The following is a 24,113-nucleotide window of genomic DNA, read 5'->3' as shown; positions in this document are numbered from 1 at the left end:
CGATCACGTTTGTAAAAACCCTTAAAGATTTTGTTTTCTGAAAGTTCAATTCAATTTTTTAAGCATTTTCTATATGCAACGTAGGTCCTATAACACACAGTAGAACCTTAGAGAATCAGGTCTATCAACAATATAAATTATTAAAAAAAAAACAAGAAAAAAAAACAGCTGACCATAACTACCACAATTCTGTCTAATATTACCAGCCCAATCTATATACCAGGGTTATGATTCAACAGAGAAAAGCTATCCCACAACAAGATCCTGGGGAAAAAATGTTGTGAAAACACACACACACACACACACACACACACACACGTAAAGAGCCCAGAAATAGACCTATGTGAATATAGTCAATTGATCTTTGACAAAGGAACAAAGGAGCAAAGGCGATACAATGGGGAAAAGATAGTCTGTGCATTCAACAAAAGGTGATGGAAAAACTGGCCATGCACATTCAAAAATTAACTCAAAATGGATCATATACCTAAATGTAAAACACAAAACTATAAAACTCCTAGAAGGTAACATAGAAGAAAACCTAGAATATCTTGGGTATGGTGATGACTTTTTAGATACAAAGGTACCATCCATGAAAGAAATTGATAACCTGAACATTAAAATTAAAAACTTCTTCTCTGTGAAAGACAATGTCAAGAGAATAAGACAAGCTACTGACTGGGGGAAAATATTTGCAAGGGACAATATGACAGAGGCCTTTAATCAACACATACAAAGAACTCTTAAAACTCAACAGTAAGAAAAGATATAACCTGATTGAAAAAACGGCAAAAGACCTGAACAGACACCTCACCAAAGACACACAGATGGCAAATACACATATGAAAAGATATTGAACATCGCATGTCATTAGGGAATTTCAAATGAAAACAATGAGATGCCACTACACACGTACCACAATGAATTACCCAAAGTCAAAATCCTGATATCATCAAATGTTGGCAACAGGAACTCTCATTCACTGTGCTGGGAACACAAAATGGTACAGGCCCCCTGGAGGACAGTTTCGCAGTTTCTTACAAAATTAAACATACTCTTACTGTTATGAGACAACAATTGCACTCGTTGGTATTTACCAAAAGGAGCTGAGAACTTATGCCTACATAAAAATCTGCACATGGATGTTGAAAGAAGCAGGAATGCAAAATAGTATATACACTGAACCTAGCTATGCAAAATAGGTAGTTCCCAATATGTATCCACCTGGTCAAGGGCTGCAAGTAATAAGTAAAAATTGATTCACTAAATAATTATTGACAAATTATAAGGTATCAGGGTGCCTTATGCATGGTAAATATTATTAGGCAAGATAAATAAGAAATCAAAGGCCTTGAATAGGAGACACAAAAACAATTTTAATACAGTGTGATGAGTCATAATAAATGTACCATGGGAACAGAGATAAAGTTGGGGCAACTTTGGGGGACATGAAGTAGGTGTGGGTTTTATGGTTTTTCCACAGCCCACCTCTTCTAAAAATTATTAATACTTTTATTGAATTTTCAAATTTTAACAAAGTGCAACCTGGACCCAGAATGAGACCTGGGTTCAAATCCTAGCTCTACTACTTACGAGGTGACTGACCACTGATGAATTACTTAACCTCTCTTCATTGTTTCTCACCTTTGATATGGGGATAAAAATTAGAACCTACATAAACAGGATTTTTAAGATTAAATGAGATTATATATGTAATGTAACACAGTGTCCTGGCACACAGCAAATGTGTTCAATAAATGAATTATCATGGTTACTGGTACCATCAGTGCTGTTTGTTCCACGGCAATGCTGAAGTTCAGAATAACAACGGGCGATTGTCTGGCTCTACTGTACCTCAGCAACACCACACTGCCCAGAAGACACAACACTTCAAGAGCAATGTGTCCAGAGGACAACCAGGACGGTAATCCTGGAACACATCTTGATGGCATTCAATCTGGAAAAGGATTATGGATGAATATGATCGCAGGCTTCTCCTATAAGAGCTGTCATGCTCTGGATGGAAGAACAAGGACCAAAGAAAAGTGACAAATGTCAACGTAAAGAACTGTCTAAAAATATAATACTTCACACCGTAGTATTCTCTAGTGATGTCTTCCTTTTCAAGTCTGAGTCTACTGATAAAGCCACAGGGCACAGGTTTGCACTTGGTGATCTCAAAAGTCCCCTCGAATTCGGATTCTATCTCAGGAGACTTCAAATTCAGAAAGAAAACCTAAGTGGTTTAAATACGTTAGTTAGTTTGGAAAAAAAAATGAGTGGGGTTGGGAATAGGGGAGGGGAGGAAAAGTACTGGAGACTTCCTGGTAAAGCACTTTAGAATTATGTTTTAAAAGACAGACTCTGAAATTGCTCACGGAAAGATTTTAAAATGAAAGATATTCGTGTTTCATGGAGAGCCAAAAGGGCTATCAAAGCTACTCAAGTAACTCTCTAAAGAAACTACATATTAAATAAATGTCTTAAAAACAAAGAAACACACCACCATGCTAACTATTACTCTTCTGATAATGTGGTAAGTTGACCTTAGAGAATTCCAGGTGGCACCTAAGTCCTAGAGATGTGAAGAACTGGTTATACAAAGAACTCTTAAAGAGTTCATTGCTTCCTCCACTATAGTCAGTTCAAGACAGTGCTATAGGATGGTGGACCAGAAACAGTAAACATTTATTTCTTATTTGATGAAAAAAGGGATTAAAAAAACTGTTTAGTTTTAGGATGGAAAACAACAGACTAATTTGAGGTAAGGAATTAAGTTATGTGAGGACAGATAGAAGGCACTAAGACAGACATGGAAGAAGCAGAAATCAGTGCTCAAACATGGTTCTCTTCATGAAAAGATCAGGAGGATATAAGATCTGGTGCAATGGTAACCTCATTTGCTTTTCATTTTGGTAGAAAATGAGTTGTTACTCTGCACTGAACAAATAAAATGAATCTTTAGTATGGGCTAGGCATCTCTTCAGAAAACAAGTTTTAGTTTCCTTCCTTCCTTCTTTCCTTCCTTCCTCCTTCCCTCCCTCACTCCCTCCCTCCCTTTCTTTCTTTTAATATAAGGCTGCTTGTTGACAGAGGGAATTAGAACTGAAGAGAGCGGTATTCCTATCTGGGGAAGCAAACTGACTTTAGAATTTGCAGGCAAACTAGTCCAATTACAGAACAAGCCAGCTACACAACCCGTTAAGAAGCACATTTAATGGACTCTAGAGAGAATGATATCTGTTATCCAGTCTCAAATGTCATTGTCATATCTTCCTGTTACAACTTTAGCCTCCAGGCCTCATATCTTCAGTACTGTTTGTTAACTTAAATACACAAAGAAAATCACTTATGAGCTCTTTGTACTTTCCAAAGGGTAGCTCTGGCGATTTTCTATGCGACATGGCATTAGAAAGCCACCACCACACTCCATACAGAATCTAGAACCTAAATAGACTTGTAGTTAGGCTAAAAATCTTTAGTAATGTTTGCCAAATTCTACCACAGGGGGCAGCACAGCACATGGAAAGAAAGGGGTTCTTTTGAAATTAGGCAGCTCTAGATTAAAATCTCTTGTCACGGTGTGATTTTGGGATGAAACCATTTAGTCTCTCTGCAATCCTGCTTACTTACCTGTCATAGGAACTTGCACACACTATGGACTTACCATCTCTTGACTGATACTACCTTTGACTTAAAATATTAAGACAGTCTGGAATTTCTAACGTGTATTATTGTCATAGGCTCCTATAAGAACAAGTCTTTGGTGACTAGGGGGAAAAAAAAAAGATTATCCTAATAGTTTTAACAGTTTTCAACATGCTTTCAAAGAAAACACCAATGCAAGGAAGGACCAAAAATGATTTTTTTCATTAGTATCATATTTGCATATAAGGCATGTTCGGGAATAATGAATAAGTAGGTCTGACTACCCACAGGGTATGTTTAAGAAACTGCCCAAAAAACATTTGAAAGGTATCATGGGTAACACTGTAGAAGGCTAATCCCATATTAACACTAAAAAAAAGGATTTTGAAAATGATTATTATATCTCTACTCTTCTCAAAAGTCACAGTTTAAGAGGACTTGAAACTGGCCATGGGGTACCGTGTGCAGATGTGTCTTATGTGAATAATGATCAGGAATTTAAAGCTGCTCCAAAATAAAGCTTTTCAAGTAGTGAGAGCTTTTCCCTATTAACTATACTAAACGCATTTATACACACAGATGACTCTTTTTAAGCAACACAGTAATAACTGACATTTTAAAAATGTTGGAAAAATAAAGTTCTCTGGGAATGATCCTGAAGGAAAGATTCAGGACTGGACAAAAACAAAAACAGGCCAATTTCACACTGAAATCCTACCTCATAGAAGGGCATTGCTGCCTTGGCAATCAAATAGTTTTATATTTTTTCTCGCCATGTTTACGAAGGCCAATAACCTCAAAATAAATACATTCAAAGCATGTACACATGCATATGTGTATACACATATATACACATAAATGCGTACACACTTTTACCCCTGGTACTGTCAGTATTCATGTCATGCCTGTGGTCTTATGTGTACAAAACAATAATTTGTATTCACAACTCAAGAGTCACCAAGGAAAAAATGACTAAAATTCAGTATACTTTGTTTTCAAGGATATAACTATGACATATCACAAAGTTCTGTTTATGATTTCATCTTGAAGGGAAAAATCAGGCACCTGTCAAACCTGTGTGCTACAAGTTTTCCTAACAAACACTATGATGACGTAATGGAAAAAGATCTAATTTAGCTTTCTTGTTTTTAATTTAAAATATAGCAGAAATCACTGATAGCTTTGCATTGTTCAGCAAGGCTTAGTTTTGATTAAACTCTCTTCAATAAAATATTGCAATTAAATACTATACCCCCATTCCTCCAACTGAACCCTCAGAAAAAAGAGGGGAGATATAAACTCCCTCTTTTGAAGGAGAGAAATGAAGAGATGGGAATCAAAGCTTGACAAATTGCACTATTTTGCCAAGCTAACTAAGTGGTAGCCGAAATTGCACTATTTTGCCAAGGTCTAAGTAAGCCTTACCAACAAGGCAGGGCTACAACTGTTAGTGTCAGGGCCATTGGGCTGAGAGTCAAAGCATTGCTTCAACACCTGGAGAAAGCGATGATAAAATAGATGAAAACCACAAAGGAAACTACGGAATCCTGTTCTTTCTTATATCAAACCAACTAAATAAAATCTAAACCTACAGGCAGGTTAGGGAAATTAGGGATAAACATGTTTTAGAAAGAGTTCAAGTTTCACATACTGAAGCAAAAATGATATAGCAATTCAAGTATTAAACGAAGTATCTATTTTATTCCAGGTCAAGTTAAGTAAAGGAGATGATGTTAAATCTGTTTGTATATTGTTTATGAACTAAACCAATGATTCACTGTAAAATTTAAAAATGAACAAACAGGAGTAAGAGGATAAACTACTTCAGACATTATTTAAATGTGTGTAAAATAAGTAAGCTATTATCTAAATTAAAATGTTCCTTTCAAATAATTATTTAACTCTTAAGTCTACTCTGCATGGATATTCGTGATTTTTATCTAATTTTTAAACGAAAAATAAAGAATCAGAAAGCACGCAAACAAAAAGATATTTGTCCTGGAAGTCTGAGGGGGGAAAAAGGATAGAAGTTGTTACATGCCTCATTCATTCTGAGTGTAATCCTTTCTACTTTCTCTCCTGTTTGAATAGACCATTAAATAGCAACACTGCCTAAAATACTGATTAAAATAAATTCTAACTCCAGCGAAAAGTACATGATGTCCTATTAAATTTGTTGTAATTTCAACAGCACCAAAATATAGAGAAAATAAAATTCAATGTAGAGAAGTTAGCATTTACTTGACTTAGGAGTTAGTCAACAAGACCGAGGTATATAAAGAAAATTTCTATTTCCAACTTTAATTATGATTTTGTGGTGTGTGTGTGTGTGGGTGTGGGTGTGTGTGTGTGTGTGTATATTCTTTACAACTTAAAAATTTATGAATATTATGGAAAACTTTAAACATACTTTAAAAACTACGCAGAATAATCCCCATGAGCTCTCATGTCCCTATAACCCAGCTTCAACGATTAGCAACTTATGGCCAATGTATACCCTCCTTCATTTTCTCCCCTTCGATATTACTTTGAAGCAAATAATGCCATTTTGATTCTAATTTGGTGGGTGGGAGGAGAAGAGAACATAATAGAATAATTGCGTAGTGAGAGAAATGCTGCTTCTTTCTCTCCACAATCCCTGTCCCTTATCATCGCCACAATTTTAAGTGATACAGCATCCAAGAATATTTTGAGGAAAAAAGCCCACATGCCACCCCTAAGAACAAGCACTGCCAAGTCCAAATTTACTGCTCAATCACTTCCTCCTTCCAGCTCAGATAGACTTCAACGTTTCAGCACCCCCATGCCTATCCAGTAGTAAAGATAATACTGGGAAGCAGCAATATTACAGTATGACTAGCTGGTGTATTCCAGTCCCTAATCTCTGGCATGGCTCTAAGAACTACATCCAACGGAACTGTTTTTCTCAGCACTAGCACTAGATTAAGCACCAAGTCCCTGAGATGATAAGATTCCTCATCCACATCATAAAATATGTCTAGGGCTGACTCCATGGGCTACCACTAGTTAAGTGACATAAGGAGACAGATACAACAGAGCCATCTCCCAGGAATGGGAAGGGAAAGGAAAACTACAGGCAAGGGAAATACTATAGTAGCAGAAACTTGACATTAAGTTGGAAATCTAAGTGCCTCTTCACATCATCCCCTACCTCTCACAGTCAAATATCAACTGGTTTGATATTTGGTCTGGTTACCCTATGGTAAGTATTCAAATCCCTTTGAGAAGTAAATGAAGTATTCTACTGAAATAGAGGCAGAAAGAAAAACCAATTATTCTGGTGTTCCTGAATGTTTAAATTTTAATAAAATAACTAGAGGAAAGCAAGCAGTGAAGACAGCACCATGCATTCTTGTTTTATAAAGTAGGAAAAATGTTTAATCTTAAACATTGTGTCTAATACTTTACAACTTTTAAGAATACCAACTCAGATTTCCCCCAAAACCAAATATTATATTCAGGCTGTAGTTTCATCTTTAACTACATAATGAAGAGAAGAGTATTTTCAAAGCATCAATTTTAATCATCGTAATAAGAAAAGTAATTTGAGGTAACTTCCAGTAACTTGGGCCTTGGCATAACACCTGTGAATGAATATAAAGCCCACCCGACCAGCTGCATTTTGTAAATAAGAAAAGATTTTCACTATTTGATTTATACCAATATTGTTTCACCCCAACCCTCTCCACTGCACACAACGTACTAACCTCTGTCCCAGGGATAAACTTTATAATAAAATTTGATATTAATGATTTTTCATCACAATAAATAAGATCAATTACCTTCCCTCCATCAGTATTTCTATTTCTAATATTTCCTAATACTTTCTGTAAAACAAAAATTAGTTCATTTTATTATTACACATCTGAAGAATATTCTGCTGTAACACAAAGACCGTGAGAAAAGCTTTATTACAATTACTATGGATATGTAAAATTTCTCAAGTGCACAGCAGACTAAATATACTCACTTTTGTTGTCTTTGTATAGAATGGGGAGGAGAGTTGGTGAATAGGCAGGTCCACGATACCACTGGAGTTTGTGACACTGTTACTATGCGTATGTTCGTCTTCCCTGCTACTGTCATCAGACTGATCAAAGTCATCACTCTCCTGGTCCATTTCCTCTTCCTCTTCATCCTCCTCATCTCGTTCCCCAGCATGTTCTTCATCTTCCTCCGGTTCTTCTTGGTTTCCCGAGGAGTCCTCGTCTACCGAAATGAATCGATTATTGTTCTCTTCCAATTGTCCCTGCTGGGAATCACTTTGGTCTCCGGGTCTCGGTTCTGCTCCGACGACTTCGCCATTCCTCGCAGTGTGTTCCTCGTCTTGCTGTCTGAGCTGCTGCTGCTGCTGCTCCTCCTCAACCACACGATTCATCTGCTCCTCATCTGCCTGGCTTGAGGAAGGGTTACCTCTCAGAGAGCCTCCAGTTCGTCGTCTTTTGCTGCCCACAGAGAGCAGTTCCTGATTCATTTCCAAAAGCCAGCTTGCCACTTCTTGGACCTTGGCTAGACTATCAGAAGATGCAAAGGTTTTCACATTCTGTAGGGAAAAATGGGGGGACAGAAAAGGTTTGTACAATCTACATTATCTTCCACTTTCATGTTTTCTATCTACATTCCATATTTCATTAACGATTATAAAGAGTATTTGTGGTCATTAAGGCACTAAGACACTCCTTAGGAATCAACATTGGAAATTTAAATTGTAAAACTTATAAGACTTTATAAAGATATACACAAAAATCACATGTAAACAGCTTTATTTTAATCTCTTTTTAAAAAATAATTTTAGAATAAAGCTTAATTTAGTTGCTTTGACCAATAAAAACTTTTAATTTTTCAATCAGTACTTTATAAGCTGTATCTTTTGTAATACTTCCACAAAATTGTTAAGAAGTGTATCATCAAAAAAACAAACAAACAAACAAACAAAAACAAAAAAAACAATTGCTCAGTTAAGTTCAGAAAATGCTGAGTAAACCAAGTTAAAAAGGCTTTTGTACCCTAAGAATTCCCCAATCTTCTCTAATCACAGAACCTTGCCTTTAGACAGTTTTCTGACAGGTACCAAATATAATCATTATGAGCTTCACTTTTTACAACGAATACAAATCAACCGTATAGCAAATTAACAAACAACCAAAAAAGTTTTTTTTAAAGGAAAAAAGGTTCATAAGATCATACCCTGTGACCCAGTCACTCCACTTCTGGCAATCTATCCTAAGGAAGTAATCCTAAAACAGAAAAAATAATTATGCAGAGGATGCTCACTGCAGCTTTATCCACAAAAGCAAAAAATAAAAATAAATGTAAATAAAAATAATCAAAACCTAAATGTTTAAGACAAAGGAATACGTGAGCTAGGATATACAGTGCAATTTCTAAACATGATGTTCACATTTTAAAAATTGTGAAAACATGGATGTTTGTATTATATTATGCTAAGAGGAAAATGCAGGAAATTATATGGTCATGGCATGATTTTAAACTGTATAAAGACTAGAAGGCAATATTTCAAAATATAAAGTGCATTTTGGCAAAGGTAAATAAGGTGCTTTAAATTTACTTTCTATAATATATCTCAAATTTTATATACCAAGTATATTTATTTTTATGTTTTTTAACACAGGCTCTAAAATTTGATCTGACAGAATCAATTTTATAATGTTTATTCTTAAATTTCACTCTTTACAGATATCTATATGGACATGTTCAAGGTTACATAAAATAATACCAACACATTACACAAGTTCATATAACATTTCCTTTAAAAATATCTTTAAGGTTTGCAAGATATAAGAAATACAAAACTATTTTCTATCACACCATAAGAGTAACTACATTATATCACAGTGGTCTTTAGAGAAAACTCTCTGATCAAATTTTTCAACCCTTGCCAGTAGATGGTAATCCCCCAAAGGTGCACAGTTCTCATTGCAAGCTTTGAAATGGGGTCAAGAAAGTCTAAAAGATACTTTTAAAATAGCAATATTTCATTTTATTTTCTATACTCTATACCTGCTAAGAAATAAGCGATAGTGTCTATGTGGCGAAATTCTTCAATTCTAATTACACTAGAAATGCTAAGTGCAGAAAGAGAAAGTTCCAAAAACCAAGCCTTGAGGCACTCCAATATTCTGAAAGAAGAGGAGTAATCAGCAAAAATGACTAAGGAGGAAAACCAGGAATGAATGGTATCCTTGAAGTCACATAAAGAACGCACATCCAGGAGGAGAAAGCAAACAAAGGCAACTGTAGCTGATGATAAATAGGATGAAAACAAAGAAATGACCATTGGATTCAGCAACATGGAAGTCACTAGAAATGGGAGCAAGTTTTGGTAATTGAAGTCTAATTAAAGTTTACAGTAAATTTAAGAGACTGGGGAAAGACAATACAGATGGTCAATATGGACAAGTTACAAGTTTGCTGAAAAGGGGAACAAACAAAAAAAAAAACACGAAGTGATAACTGGTAGGAAAAATGGGGTCAAGAGAAGATTTTTGATTTTTTAAGATTGGAGAACCAGCACCATATCTGTATAATGACAAGAATGACCCAGTACAAAATAAAAAGTTGATAATGTGGGCCAGCCCGGTGGCTCAGGTGGTTGGAGTGCCATGCTCCTAATGCCAAAGTCGCCGGTTCAATTCCCACATGGGCCAGTGAGCTGTGCCCTCTATAGCTAAGACTGTGAACAACAACTCTCTCTGGAGCTGGGCTGTCGTGAACTGCCGTGGGCTGCCATGGGTTGCTGTGTGCTGCCGTGGGCTATACCATCTGCTGCCATGTGCGGCTGGTGGCCAACGTGAGTGGCCAGCAGCCAGCGTGAGCGGCCGGCAGCCAGCGAGAACTGCTGTGAGCTGCCATGAGCTGCTGTGAGTGGCCGACTGATGACTGGCGACCGACTGCCTCAGCCAGGGGGGAGCGCAAGGCTCATAATACCAGCATGGGCCAGGAAGCTGTGTCCTACACGACTAGACTGAGAAACAATGGCTTGAACGGGGGGGGGGGGGGGGGGGGGGGGGGGGCGGCGCAGAAGGGGAGGGAACTTGATAATGTAAGCCAGAAAGAGAATAAATGTTGAAGTGATGTCCTTAGGTTGTCAAGAGGGGATGCGAACTAATTCAAAAGTAGAAGAACTAGTTATAGTTGGAAAGTGGATACTTCATTTACAGCAATAGATGGAAAAGAGGAGTGGTATTACAGATACTTTTATTTCTTTTTACCATATTTCTTAATGTGGAAAAACAGCTGAAAGTAGGTAGGTTTTTATAGTGGTGGGAGTCTGGAAATTCCCTTCTCATTCTTTTTTTGTTTTTTTTTTAATTGGTTAAAGTAAGAAGCAAGGTCATCAGCTAAGAGTGATTATTGGGAGAGGTATTTGAAATTTCAAGAGAGGTATGAAATGGCCCTCTAGGGAGCGAGGAAGGGAACTTTCCTTCATGCATACAATTTTGATGATCAAATGTAATCAATAAACCATGATGCAATATATGAAATGCGGCTTTTAAAAGTCAAGTGGTTCATATTTACATCTCAGGCAAGCACAATACAAAATTTCTATTTGAGGTAGAATGAAACCATCAAATATAAAAAACTATACCAGTTTTGAGCAAAGCAGAAGGTAGAGTTCCTTAGTAAAAGCATATTACATATATCCATTGTTCTCAGAAGATAAAATCCAGAAAAATAAAGGTCATCAAAATCTTACCAGGTAGTATGTCAAAAACAAACTGTAAACATCATAGGAAAGCAGGTTAAAAAATAAGATGTTGAAAAATGCTGACCTAAATCACAAATGAATATATACAGTATCCCAATGTATATAAAGGTACCTGTTATACGTAGGTCTTCTGCAGAGAGAATCAAAATCTTGCTTTAGTGACTGTCTAAGGCTGGATCTCCTAACACTAACAAGGACATTTCTCACTTGCATGTTTATGCACAGAACAGCATGAAAGCAGGGACACTGCCTGGAACAATACAGCCCCCAAGCAAATTGCCCTTTGTGTGCCCAACCTAACAGGCCTATTCGCACAAGATTGAAACAGGTTTAATGACATATTAAGAACAATCTACAAAGTGAAAAGATGAGAGAACAAAGGTTATAAAACATGTAATAAAGAATAGCAGCCAGCCTACCGACAGAAAGTTTATGACTGCCATTTCTAAAATAGCACCAGAACTGGTTATCAATGAACAGTTAGTTCCGTTACAAATTGTGAATAATAAAAATTCAAATCACTATCACTGTGTAACTTTAGTGTTATATTGGGGTAACGGAAAAGAAAATGTCTTAATTTAAGCCAATAAAGTTAAATGACTCTCATATTTACAATGTGACATGTAAAGAGCTTTCAAAATAATACAAATTCTTAAAAAATGGACCTGGTCAAATGGTAAACCGAAATAGAAATATCAGATTTAAAGCACAGCTAATATAAAATAAACAATAACATAGCTAAAAGTCAGATGACAGGAATTCCAAAATATTAGAAGGGGCTGAAAATATCTAATTGATAAACATATAAAAATTTTTTCAAGGAGTATATACAGAGGCTGCCAAAAATATGCATACACATTTTATGAAAGGAAAAAACTGTATTAAAATTGTAATACTCAATAGATACCAATAACAAAAGATTTATACAAGTCACGTTTGACTTCTGCAATTACAAGAGGTGCTCAAAGTGGTTACCATCAGCGTCCAGACACTTCTGATTACAGCGAACTACTGCTTGAGCAACATTGACCAAAGTGTCCACTTGTATACATTTTTTGGCACCCCTGGTATATTGGATTGGATTTCTCGGACCTATTTTAGGAATGGTAATGGAAATAGGGGAAATTTTTCATTTTCTGTTGGTATTCATAAATTTAAAATTAAACAAAAACAGTACTTCTAGGAAATTAGTTCTGGTAACAACCTATTAAAAAAACCAATGATCTAAACAAAATAAGTACTTATCCAACAATTAATGAGAAGTCAGAATCAACTACTAAATATTTTTAAGGGAGGAAAATACCTTTTAAAAATAGTTTATAAAGGCCTACATTAAAAAAGAAAAATTAAGTACCCATAATCTAAAACTTGAAACTGTCTGGAAGGAAAACTGACTCTGGGTGGTGAACACACAATGTGATACATAGATGATGTATTACATAATTGTACCCTTGAAACCTATGTAACTTTACTAACCATTGTCACCCCAATAAACTGTAATTTAAAAAAAAAAGAAAAAGAAGAAATACATGTATGAGCATGTAAAAAAATAATTTAGAAAAATGAAACTGCCATACAGGAAAATGAATAAATGAAGTAGTATCAAAAGAATACATATTTTTGCTTCCAAAATTCTAATTCTAAACGTTTTTAGAGAAAAAATTTTAATATAATTTTGGATACTGTGTCATATGAAATACAAATACCAATAAACAGAATCCTATACCCTAAAAAAAAAAAAAAATTTTTTTTAAATATCAAAAGTGCCAGGATGACCTTTTGTTTCTTCTTACTAGAAGTATATAATTTCGAGATATATCAAATACGTAACTCATGTTTTTATTAATAACTAGTGAGACAGCACTTGAGGTCAGTAAAATAAAATATGATGGCTAACATATTTTGACATTAAGTTGTATGATTTCTTTGACAATTGGGCATGAAGAGATTGGACATGATTCAAAGGCAGGGATAACACTAATAAAAGAAAACCACAGAAATTTTAAATTGAAAATGTCCCTCACTTCACAGATAAGGCAATCGAGGCTTAAAGAGACTGTAAATTTTTCAAGATTGATAGTGAGCTTCAAGCAAAGCAGGGACCAGAATTTGACACTCAACTGAGTTTTCTTTCATGTGCCTCAGTCTACATAACTACATGTGACAAAATCCTAAAAGAATATTAGTCTTTAACATTGATAGTCTTCTTTTCCAAAACCAGAATCACTATGATACTTAAAGATTATTACTCTAAGAGAAATATTTACTGAGCACCCAATATATTTCAAGCACATATTAATTTTCCAGAATATTTAGAAATGTTTCTTTACGAGTTAATCAATGACTTTTAACTGACCAGAACCCATAGTAACGTTAGATTTTACATTATAACTCTGTATGCACTTATTTAAACCTAAAATAATGATTTCAGAGAGAGGGAATTATGAAATGTTTTAGATATCTAAAGTCTCTATAAATCACCACCCTTAATTAAACAGTCTATTCTTATTATTTACAGCAATTGTGTTCTACAAATTGCCACAGATACTGAACCATTGCGCCTAGGAGAAATACAGGGTTAAATTCCTGTAAGCCTCTGGTCACAACATTTTTGCCAACTGATCAATACATAATCTTTTCATATGTGGGTTTCTATTTAAAGACATGCTGTTTAATACACAGTTCTGATTGGGTAACAGTGCGCTCGCCCACAGCACTATACAACTCACGCGTGCACAAAGCTCATGCTCTCCATAAGGCAATCGCAACACTAGGCAGCAAGCACCTCAGCACTGCTTGGGGGCCATTTTAAACAGCAACATTACCCTCCTCCACAAAAAAAGGATAGAAAAGTTTTAGTGAAAAATGTTTCACTAATTAGACTAGGAAAATGACACTTGTTTACAGTATGAGAGCTGAAACAAGAAGACAGTGTCACCTTGTTCGACCTCAGCTGGGAACATGAGTGTCAGGTAACTCGAATTTTTTTATCCTCTGTGCATGTCCATGCCCATGAATAATTGTGAAAGGACTATGAGCACTGATTTTGGTGTTACAAATACATTTTAGTGAGTAGGTGAATTTGCAAAAACAAAATCTGTAGATAATTAGGATGGATTGTACCTACTTTATCTAAATGCACTAGACAGAGCACTGCTTGCAATGCAGGATTCACCCAGTATTTATTCTGCGATATCAATGAAGAAGCCACAGCACCGCTGATTATTATGGTCTGGCAATCTAACAAAGAGTTAATAATTAGAGAAATTAAAAGCTCCAATATAGACATTCATCACTAAGATTTTCACATACATCAAAAGTTCATATAACCCATATGAAATAAAGTTGGACTGTTAGAGTAATCGCTGGAGGAAAAAGGGGGGGATAGGGTATTACTTTTCCTTTTTTTAAGTGTAGAGAACAACGCTATTCTTGGCAGGTCTTTCACTGCAGTGCGAAGTCCAGAGGTTCCAACCTAAGGGCACTTAAAGGAGGACATGCCTATAGACAGCTCCATTCCGAGATGAAGTGTGATAATTTTGGTCCTCAAAAAATACAAAAATAAGGTTATTGAAATAAAACAGAACTACTCTGTGACTTTGCCCAAGTCCTAGAAAATACCAGGTAACTTTCAGTCATTATACCTGTTGATTCAGTGGTACTTCAGACCTAACTTCAGTGCTTTTTTAAAAAACTAGTTTCTCACAGCTTTTTAACTAGTTTCTCATGAACCTTGCTTTTCAAAAGAACTTTGATTATCCAAAACCATTTGAATTGCTCATCTTAGAATGTTTAAAGGAATCAAAGCAGGCAGAGTATACATGTTAAAACTTAGAGCTCTGGAAGCCTGTCTCAGAACGAACTAGAGTTGTGAGCCTCAAAAGAAGATTCCAAAGCAAAGACTAGCCTTGAAATCACAGGAGACTCTGGGGAATTCTGGTCATTAATAAAGCAAGAGGTGACTTAAGCAAATTGCCAAAGCCTCCAAATGACTGTGCAATATTATTAACATTTCTAGAAGTTATATGGCAGGCAGCATCCATTAGGCTTGAGCTACAAAGTCATTTAAGGAGCTTTAAGTCACAGATGGCAGAAAAAGAAACCACATTGTACAGATCACTGGAAGATAACTCAAAGAATAGAATCATATTCTGAAAGCAGTTTAGGATTTTCACTACATCCTAAAAGAGCCTCCCAAATTATCAGGAGCCTTCTTCTGGCCACACTATTTACTAACACTCTGACTTCTTATTGTAATTCTCTATACTCCAAGTCAACAATTTATTAGTTAATTACTGTGGTTAAACTGACTGATAGTAAGTATCTGGAATACATAAAGTCAAATCACTCTGCTACTTAAAATCCTAAAGCCTCCCCATCTCACTCAGAACAAAAGTGTTCTTACTTTTATGGTTGCCTGTTAGGTCCTATATAACCTACACACATCCCACCATTCTGAGCTCATATTCTATTCTCTTTTTTCACATTGCTCCACTCTTTTTCTCCCTGTTCTCTCTTAAAGAGGAAAATATGCCGCTACCGCAGAGCCTCTACACTGGCTATTCCCTCTGCCTAAATGCTCTACCCCATGTATCTGCATGCTTCTTCCCATTATTTCCTTCCGATCTCTATTCAAGTATCTGCTAGTCAATGACATTCCCTAATCATCATGTAAAACAATAACTCCCTTGCATCACATTCCTTTTCTCCTTTGCCCTGTACCCTTCTCCCCAGCACTATATAATAAGACTGGAACAGTGCCTGCTATGGAAGCACCTATCTATCCATTTATTCACGTAGAACTTAAGCTAGAACTCACTAGAACTTAAGCTCCATAAGGAAAGAGACTTTCCTTTGCACCACTGGTATCTTCAGCACCTACAAAAATGCTTGGCTTAGTAGGTCCTCAAAACATTTGTTTAGTGAGTAAATAATCATTAAATCTTTTTAAAGCCAGTCATGCACTGAGCAGACTTTCTTCACCAAAGCAGAACTTCAAGCCAGGCCACAAACACGGTATCAATTATTTTAAACACATTTTTTAAAGTTGGAGCCTGTACTAAAGTCACTTGTAGTACCTTTGAAACTGATAGGGTATAAATATAATATTTTAACATTTATTTATAAATTATATTCTAAGTCGTAAAAATGATTTTTATTTGTCAAATGTCTTGCTATTTTCAGCACAAGCTAAAAAAAAAAATATATATATATATATATATATATATATATATATATATATAACTGAAAATATTAATGCTTCAAAAGCACATAACTTTTTTAGTAATTTTAGTTCCACAGACTCCTATACTGCAGCTAACTAGAAAATCATATATTACTTAAGGTAAAAATCTTCCAGTTCCAGGGACTGTAAAATTGGCCAACAGGTCCTTAGTCATGCAGGTCAACAAAATCAATACCAAATGAACCATATGGGGAATATTATGAAACAAACAGAAAGAATTCATTAAGTTTTATGGTTTTGAACTGAAAATTTTAAATCCACATGCCTAATCATATACATCTTTACCAAAAAGGACACAAAACACTATTTCTCAGTCCACATGACAATACCTATTTTTCACGTTATTTAACTTATAATACATATTTTTGTTTTGGCCAAATTTAATTCATTTCCATTCAACCCCACTACTCTGCAATCTGCGTTTACTCCATTATAACTAAATTGTAAACTGGTTGCTAAACCCTTGTGAATCTTTTCCCAGTTTTATAGCTTTTTACATTGTTGAACAAGCACTCCCTCTTCTTTACGACTTTCTTGTCCCTTAGTTTCCCTTGATATCATCCTTTTCTTGGTAGTATCATCCCTCAGGCAGCATTGTTGTTTTCCACTGTCAGCTCCTTCCTTCTCTGCAGTTTCTCTGAAAGCTAGGGTTTCAAATATCGCATAGAGCTAATGACAATTCTATTATTTCCAGCAAAACTCCTCTCTGAGACTCTTAGTTTCACCAAGATGTCCCAAAATCACCCCAAATTCATTATTTTAAAGCCTAAACTCCTTTTTACACACACACACACACACACACACACACACACACACCCCTAAATTTGTTCTTAGATCCTCCTACTATATATTTTCTCTGCATCACTGAATGCAAACATTTCTAGCCATTTGCACATTTAAGAAACCCAGACGGCTTTTCCTCTCCCTCTGACTACCGCCTCCCTCAACAATTTAGCCCTAAAGTCACTAGATGAAGCCAAGCAAGTTAGACGCATGTGTGGGAGGTAGGGTGACAGTCCAGCGGGGGTGGGGGAGGAGAGGCAGCCCAGCACAGACTGCCAAAACCTGACTATGAGATAGATGAGAAGTGATCCATATAGTGATCCCAGTGGGTCACAGGTAGAGCAGAATGAGAACGTTTGTTTGGGTGGGGGTGTCAAACATGAGCAGGGTAAGACAGGTGTCCACACAGCAGGACGATGTCGAAGCCCAAATGGGATGGGGAAGGTGTGGTGGCCATTGTGGGACTCTGCTCAATATACGTTTGACAGAACCTGCTATGAGAAGCACAACTGCTTGACAGCCCCCAGCTATCTCACCTTGGAATCCACTGCAACATTCACACCTGGCCATGCTTCCTCTAGGCTTCTCCCAGCAAAGGACTGAACACAGTGAGTCTGCTCCAATAGCCAACTCTGAATGGGGGCTCCCTGCACATAAACTCTTGTGCTGACATTTATTTCTCTGGGGACCTGAATTGACACAGAAGGCATCCATGTACTCTGGTGTAAGAAACTCTTTGGATGAAATAAAAAAGTTCTGAAAGATGCTACAAAATGGTTAACTTCATTAAACAGAGGTCATTTTACTCCAGGATGTGTAAGGAACACCTCCTACTCCATAAAGAAATCCAGTGGCTTAGCTGAGGAAAAGTTCTCAACAGTGTATCTGATCTGGGACAACAGAAGGCTAGATTTTGTTGAATACTTGGAAGATGAAGAACAGCTGCAGAAACTAGCCAATGTGGCACTTACTCTTCAGTCCCTGTGAAGTACGAAGAAATGGTTTTGACTTCAAGGGACAAGATTCTTGGACTTAAAAGGAAAATGCGCTTTTGGAAAACATCATGTTACAAAAAGAAATCTTGGCTTCTGTCCTCTGCTGCTTGGGTTTGACTGAAGAGGGTATCAGCAAGTCTCAAGTCTGACTGGAAACCAACTGGAGAAGCTGCAGAACAAAACTGAACAGATTTTCCTTCCTTTTCAACACAAATGTATCACTGGTGAACTTTTTTCCTGAATCTTCTGATTGTGAGAATTTGACTTGAGAAAAAAGGAAGAAGAGCTGTGGTCTTATACTTTCAAGATGAGTTCTACTGATCTGCCCCAGACAAGTTCTGGATTTCTGTGAAGAAAAGAATATCCTACTATTCATAGGAAAACAATGAACATTATGCTGCAGTTTTTAACTTCTCACATATTTAAACAACCTTTTTCTTATTCAATGGACATCAGTAGTAAGCTAAGAAATGGTCTCACTTCAATTGAAAAGGAATTTGTGTGTGCCAGCTTATCTAATGTTTGACCCTGAATTGATATTTGTGAAGCAAAGAACAAGCACAGGACGTCAATATAATTTTTACATTAAAGAGGTAAATTAAAGAGGTAAATTTACAGTAAAGAGATAAATAAAATTTTTATTTTTAAGGTTCAAAAACAATATTTTTACACATATACAAGCCTATAAATGAAGCAATTCTAATTGCTGGGCTTACATTTGAGCCTGATCATATCACTGAATAAGGAAATGTTTTTCAAAGTCTTATATAAAATTCTATCTAGGCAACATATGTTCTCATATGTTTGTACCTTTGCAAATGATCTTTTCTTCTCTTTAACATATTTCTTTGCTCACTGTTTACTAACCCTATCTTGCAATGTAAGTCACCTTCCCTCCCTCTTCTATTCTTCTGTGTCACAGAACTTGTTGAAATTGGCAAGCACAGACCTCCCCCTTCTATTATACTTATAAAAAAGGTAGACAATATTGGTGGAACATTTAGGGTAGAATTGGGGAACACAGATAGTAAGAGAAAAACATGCAGTAACTATCAAGTGCTCAAAGGGGTAAGCTCGAGCAGAGAGGACAGACGACTTGATTACCATATTGTGAATTATCTTTTTAATATATATTATAGGAAGAAGGCTCAAAAAGTGGACATGTTTGCTATTTCAAGCTAAAAACCATGGTAAGTAGGGATTTTTTTCAAACATGAAAATATAAGTGTCCATTTGAAATTGTTACCAGATATTTCTACTTCTTTGTATCAGTTCAAAAGTGAAGTATACTTCTGGGGGAAAAAAAACAAAAACCCTATGCCTGAGCAAATTGATCCCTCGTATATGTCTTTTAGGTAGAGTACTGCTGTCATCATGATTTGGAGAAGAAGGGGTGTCCGGTTTTTATGTGAAAGCTGAAATATGTGTAAGAAAAGTCAACAATCACAGAGGTCATTCATGTACTGCCAGTCATTCATCATTCAAATATTGAGTGAAAAAATGGGTGAAAGACTAACATTAACTAAAGAATACATAAAAGGGTTGATAAACACAAGAAAAGGTACTCAATAACATTAGACATCAAGAAAATGCAAAATAAAACCATAATGCAATACAAGTTCCCATCCACAAGAACTGCTAAAAATTAAAGGAGTCCAGACAACACCAAATGTTGGTGAAAATAGGAAGCAACTGAAACTCTCATGCATGGCTACTGGGACTGTACAATGGGACCACCCCTGTAGAAAACTACGTGGCAGTTTCTTATAAAAATACACACTTCCTATGAGCTAGCACATATACTCCTAAGTACTTACCAAGAGAAATGTACACAAACAGGTTGGTATAAGAATGCTTATAGCTGCTTTACTCAGAATAGCCAAAACTGAAAACAACTCAAATGTTCAACAATAGAAGAATAAATTGAGATATATTTATATAATAGAATAGTGCACAGAAATAAAAAAGAATGCACTTTTGATACATGCAACATGCATGTCAAAAACAGTATGTTGAATGAAAACAGCCAGACACAAAAAAAGCATCACTATATGATTCTATTTATATAATGTTTAAGAATATACAAAACTAATCTACAGTGGTAATAATCAGAACAGTAGTTGCCTAAGTGTTGAGTGAACGGAATGAAGCATGTGGAAAATTTTGGGACTGACAGGAATATTCTATCTTGATTAAGGTATTGGTTATATAGGTATATACGTTTGTCAAAAACTCACCTGTGGGTTTTACTTCATATAAAAAGCATTTCAATTAACACGTTGCGTACGGATCACGAGAATTTTCACGAGGGATTTTAACCCCGCTGTACGCAACGTGTAAATATATACGTATATATATAAATTGAGAACAATGCAAAATCTCCTCTGCCTTCTTTGACTCTCCCACTGTGAGCCTGTTACAAGCTGAAAACAGCTTTAGTTTTCTTTGCTCCGGGCCCATCAGTTGGCTCTTGCCTATACTAATACCAGATGTGATCCCATCAGAGAGCCAGGATAAAAGCCTAGAATCCTAACTTCTCCACTTGAGCAGGCAAGGTGGCCGTTTCCCGCAGCCTTGGAGCTGAGGAGTCGACACTGTGTAATGTTCTGTAGCAGGCAGAGAATTCTGAATGAAGAATACGATAGGGCCACATAAACAACTGTACTAAAAGGAACAATATCTGAAGCCACTACCTTAAAGAGCCGATGACCACACGACTAAAGAAAACCAGAATCCGCTACGTTTCAGAAATAACTCAGCGTCTCAAGAAAGCCTCAACACCGCCACAATGAGCAAGTGCTGACTCAGAGCCTTTCCGCTCTGGCCTCTACTTTGCCGCACTATCATTTTACAAGAAGGTTTGAACTTCAGAAAAAGCACATGATGGTAATATAGAAAATGTACTGTCTGTAGAAAACTAATGAGTCTGTTGTTTTAACAGGGTTATCTTAATAAGCATAATTTTAGGATGTCAACTATTGTAGAGCACAAGGGGAAAAACCGCTTTCTTCTTCTTTGCTTTTTAAATTTGGGAATCCTATTCCTATTTGCTACTGCTTGATGCCCCTTGCCTGGGTTCCTGGGAGGTTTCAGTTGGTATGTGTGTGGTCAGGATTCAGGTAACTGCTGCTGGATTTCTTTTCTTGCTCCCTGAGACAAAACAATTACCTCATTTAGCTGAATATGCCAGAGAATCAATATTCACAGACAGACTCCCAGAAGCAATCATTCCATCTTCCTCTTCAAATTCTTGCCAAGAGCGATGAGTGGACATACTGGGGAAGATACTGCCTGACTGTATGTATACTGCACACAGTGTGGTTTCAGAAAATGTGTATTTGAATTAAAAAAGAGAGATACTTAAACTCTACCATGTGCCACACACTGGGGATACAATGCTGACCAAAGACATAAGTCCTGAACCCTAAAAAATATGAGAAAAACACTATATATATATATATATATATATATATATATATACACACACACACACACACACACACACACACACACACACACACATATATATATGTTTTTTATAATTATATATAATAGAAACCAGGTAAAATAAATTTCATTCTACCTGGAGTTTGGCTCCATCACTACCTACCAATATCCTTATCTGTCAATACTACAGTGACTGAAAAAGCAAAGAAACGAAAATCATCACCACCACCTCAGAAAAAAAACACCCCCAAAACAAAACATAACTCTAATACCAAAAAACATTAATAATCTACTTAAAACTATTCCTTTTCATTTCTTTCTTTCTTAGTAAAGACTGAGAGCTATTATTTTTTAAACGGTAAGAAGTATCATTATTTTCTTACAAAGATCTTCTCTATACATGTAGAAATAAAGCAACACTGTCGTAATGATTAAATCAGTAAACTAGATCCCTTATATAATGATCTGTCATTTTTCAGACAAGAAATTTTTAAAATTTTTCAGGTTACAGAACAGTATTTCTGGACAAACCTAACAAGGCAGTAGTTGTAAAACACTCTCAAACTTCCAAACACCCTCAATTTCAGTACAAACGATGCTGTGTTGCATACTCAATCTAAAACTAAGAGGAAGCATTGTGGGTTGGTCACAACTCGAATTCCTTATCACAATGATGGCTGCCTAAGGATCTGACCACTCAACGCCGCCATTCAAATCACTGGGAAGACAATAACGATGGTCACTGCTCTCCAACACGACTGATTTTCAGATTTGTTAGAAGGACTATTTCTTAGATCTTTCAAGTTTCTGGATAGGATTCTTTCACTAGGAAGTTGTTCCTCTCACCTAGACAAAATAGAATGCTAACTCAAAAGAATAATAATAATTAATGAAAGCCATAAAAATATACCTTCTTTCTTCTACTGCAGGAATTCAGCTACTCAAGATATAGAAACCAAAATACTGGCAGGGAATCTTATAGGTTAGGCAACATTTATACAGCGCCCACTAGAGTCCAACACTGCGCTCGGTACACGATATTCATTTAATCTAGAACCCTGAGTTCATTATTCCCATTTTACAAAAACAGGAAACAGGCTTGGATTAAGGTCACTTGCCCAAAGATTTATACTTAATACAATTTAGTAACATTGGAAACTCAGATATGTCTGAGCCAAAGTTTATGTTCATTCCACTAGGACAACCTGTCTTCCAACATGGCACGATGAGGATCTTACAGCAGCAAGAGAAACAAGGGCACAAGTGACAGTAACATCACACCACTACAAAATCGCCTTCTTAAGATAGAGACCCCTCTTAGACCCCTAAATATAGCCTTTCTTCCAATCAGGGTCTGGGCACTGGCCAAAAAAAAAACGCTTTTAGGCTCCCCCTAGCAAAGTAAAAAGCTACATGAGATTTGTCCTAGGCCCCGTTCAGGACCAAAGGGTCTCAGTAATTTGTACCAGCACCCCTCATCTCCCCCACACCCAAAACCTCATGCACATACTCTGCTTTTACTTACTAGTTACTAAGTCCTCTTAAGTTACATCTGAATCTGTAAATGTAGCTGTATATTTATATATGATTAATTATTTTGACAGTTTCAATTGATAATTGATTTTAGGCAAAACAATGAAATCAAACTCTACAGACTCCAACCCAAAGAAGCTAACCAACTTTATCATCTTGCTTCCCTAGCAATCCTTAACAAAACTGCAAAATAATAATTACCTAGTTATTGAATCTTAGTTTGTGACAGGCCTTGCTAAATGTTTTACATATGAAATCTGATTTCATTGTCCAAACTTACGATATAGATTCTACTTTACAGATGAAGAAATGAGATTCAGAAACTATGTGATACTGCCTGTCAACATGACTCCATTTGACACAAGGTGATTGTCCCTCAGAACCTCTATCTTCCTACACTGCACTCCCAGGGCAGTGGAAATCCTACAGTATTGTGGTCAAAGATAAACCATTGTTGGCTCTAGCAAAGCTAATGGTTTTATATCCAAAGTAAGAATATGGAATAATATCAGTGAAGGACATTAAGAAATAGGTCATTTCAGCACAATTCCAAAGCCAAATTGATAGTGAAACAGCTGCAAAACACTGAGGTCATAAAACCCAGTGGTTAGGTGCCCAGGTTCAGTAGTTAGATGACAGTACATATTCTAATTCTACCAGTACCTACCTATGTAGCCTTGGGTAAATTACTCACTGTCTTTAAATCTGAGTT

General features: G+C 36.3%; 1 protein-coding gene across 4 annotated transcripts in view; it reads right to left on the bottom strand.

The window, feature by feature from the left end:
* Nucleotides 1-24,113, bottom strand: part of FBXW7 (F-box and WD repeat domain containing 7) — a 171,493-nt gene that overhangs the window by 74,239 nt on the left and 73,141 nt on the right. For 2 of the 4 annotated variants that reach the window (XM_019722716.3, XM_019722723.3), the window contains 2 exons: nucleotides 8,857-8,906; nucleotides 7,640-8,212 (listed from right to left, as the gene is read on the bottom strand). In XM_019722716.3, the coding sequence (XP_019578275.1) occupies nucleotides 7,640-8,143 (504 nt within the window). In that variant the 5' untranslated portion in view covers nucleotides 8,144-8,212; nucleotides 8,857-8,906. The remainder of the gene's footprint in view (nucleotides 1-7,639; nucleotides 8,213-8,856; nucleotides 8,907-24,113) is intronic. The other 2 variants (XM_019722739.3, XM_088792574.1) reach the window with 1 other exon arrangement.

This window comes from Rhinolophus sinicus, chromosome 15, assembly GCF_057876585.1.
Source record: "Rhinolophus sinicus isolate RSI-liver-muscle chromosome 15, RSI-T2T, whole genome shotgun sequence".
NCBI lineage: Eukaryota > Metazoa > Chordata > Mammalia > Chiroptera > Rhinolophidae > Rhinolophus > Rhinolophus sinicus.
Note: the sequence above shows the minus strand (reverse complement) of the source record. Positions and strands in the feature narration are given on the sequence as shown.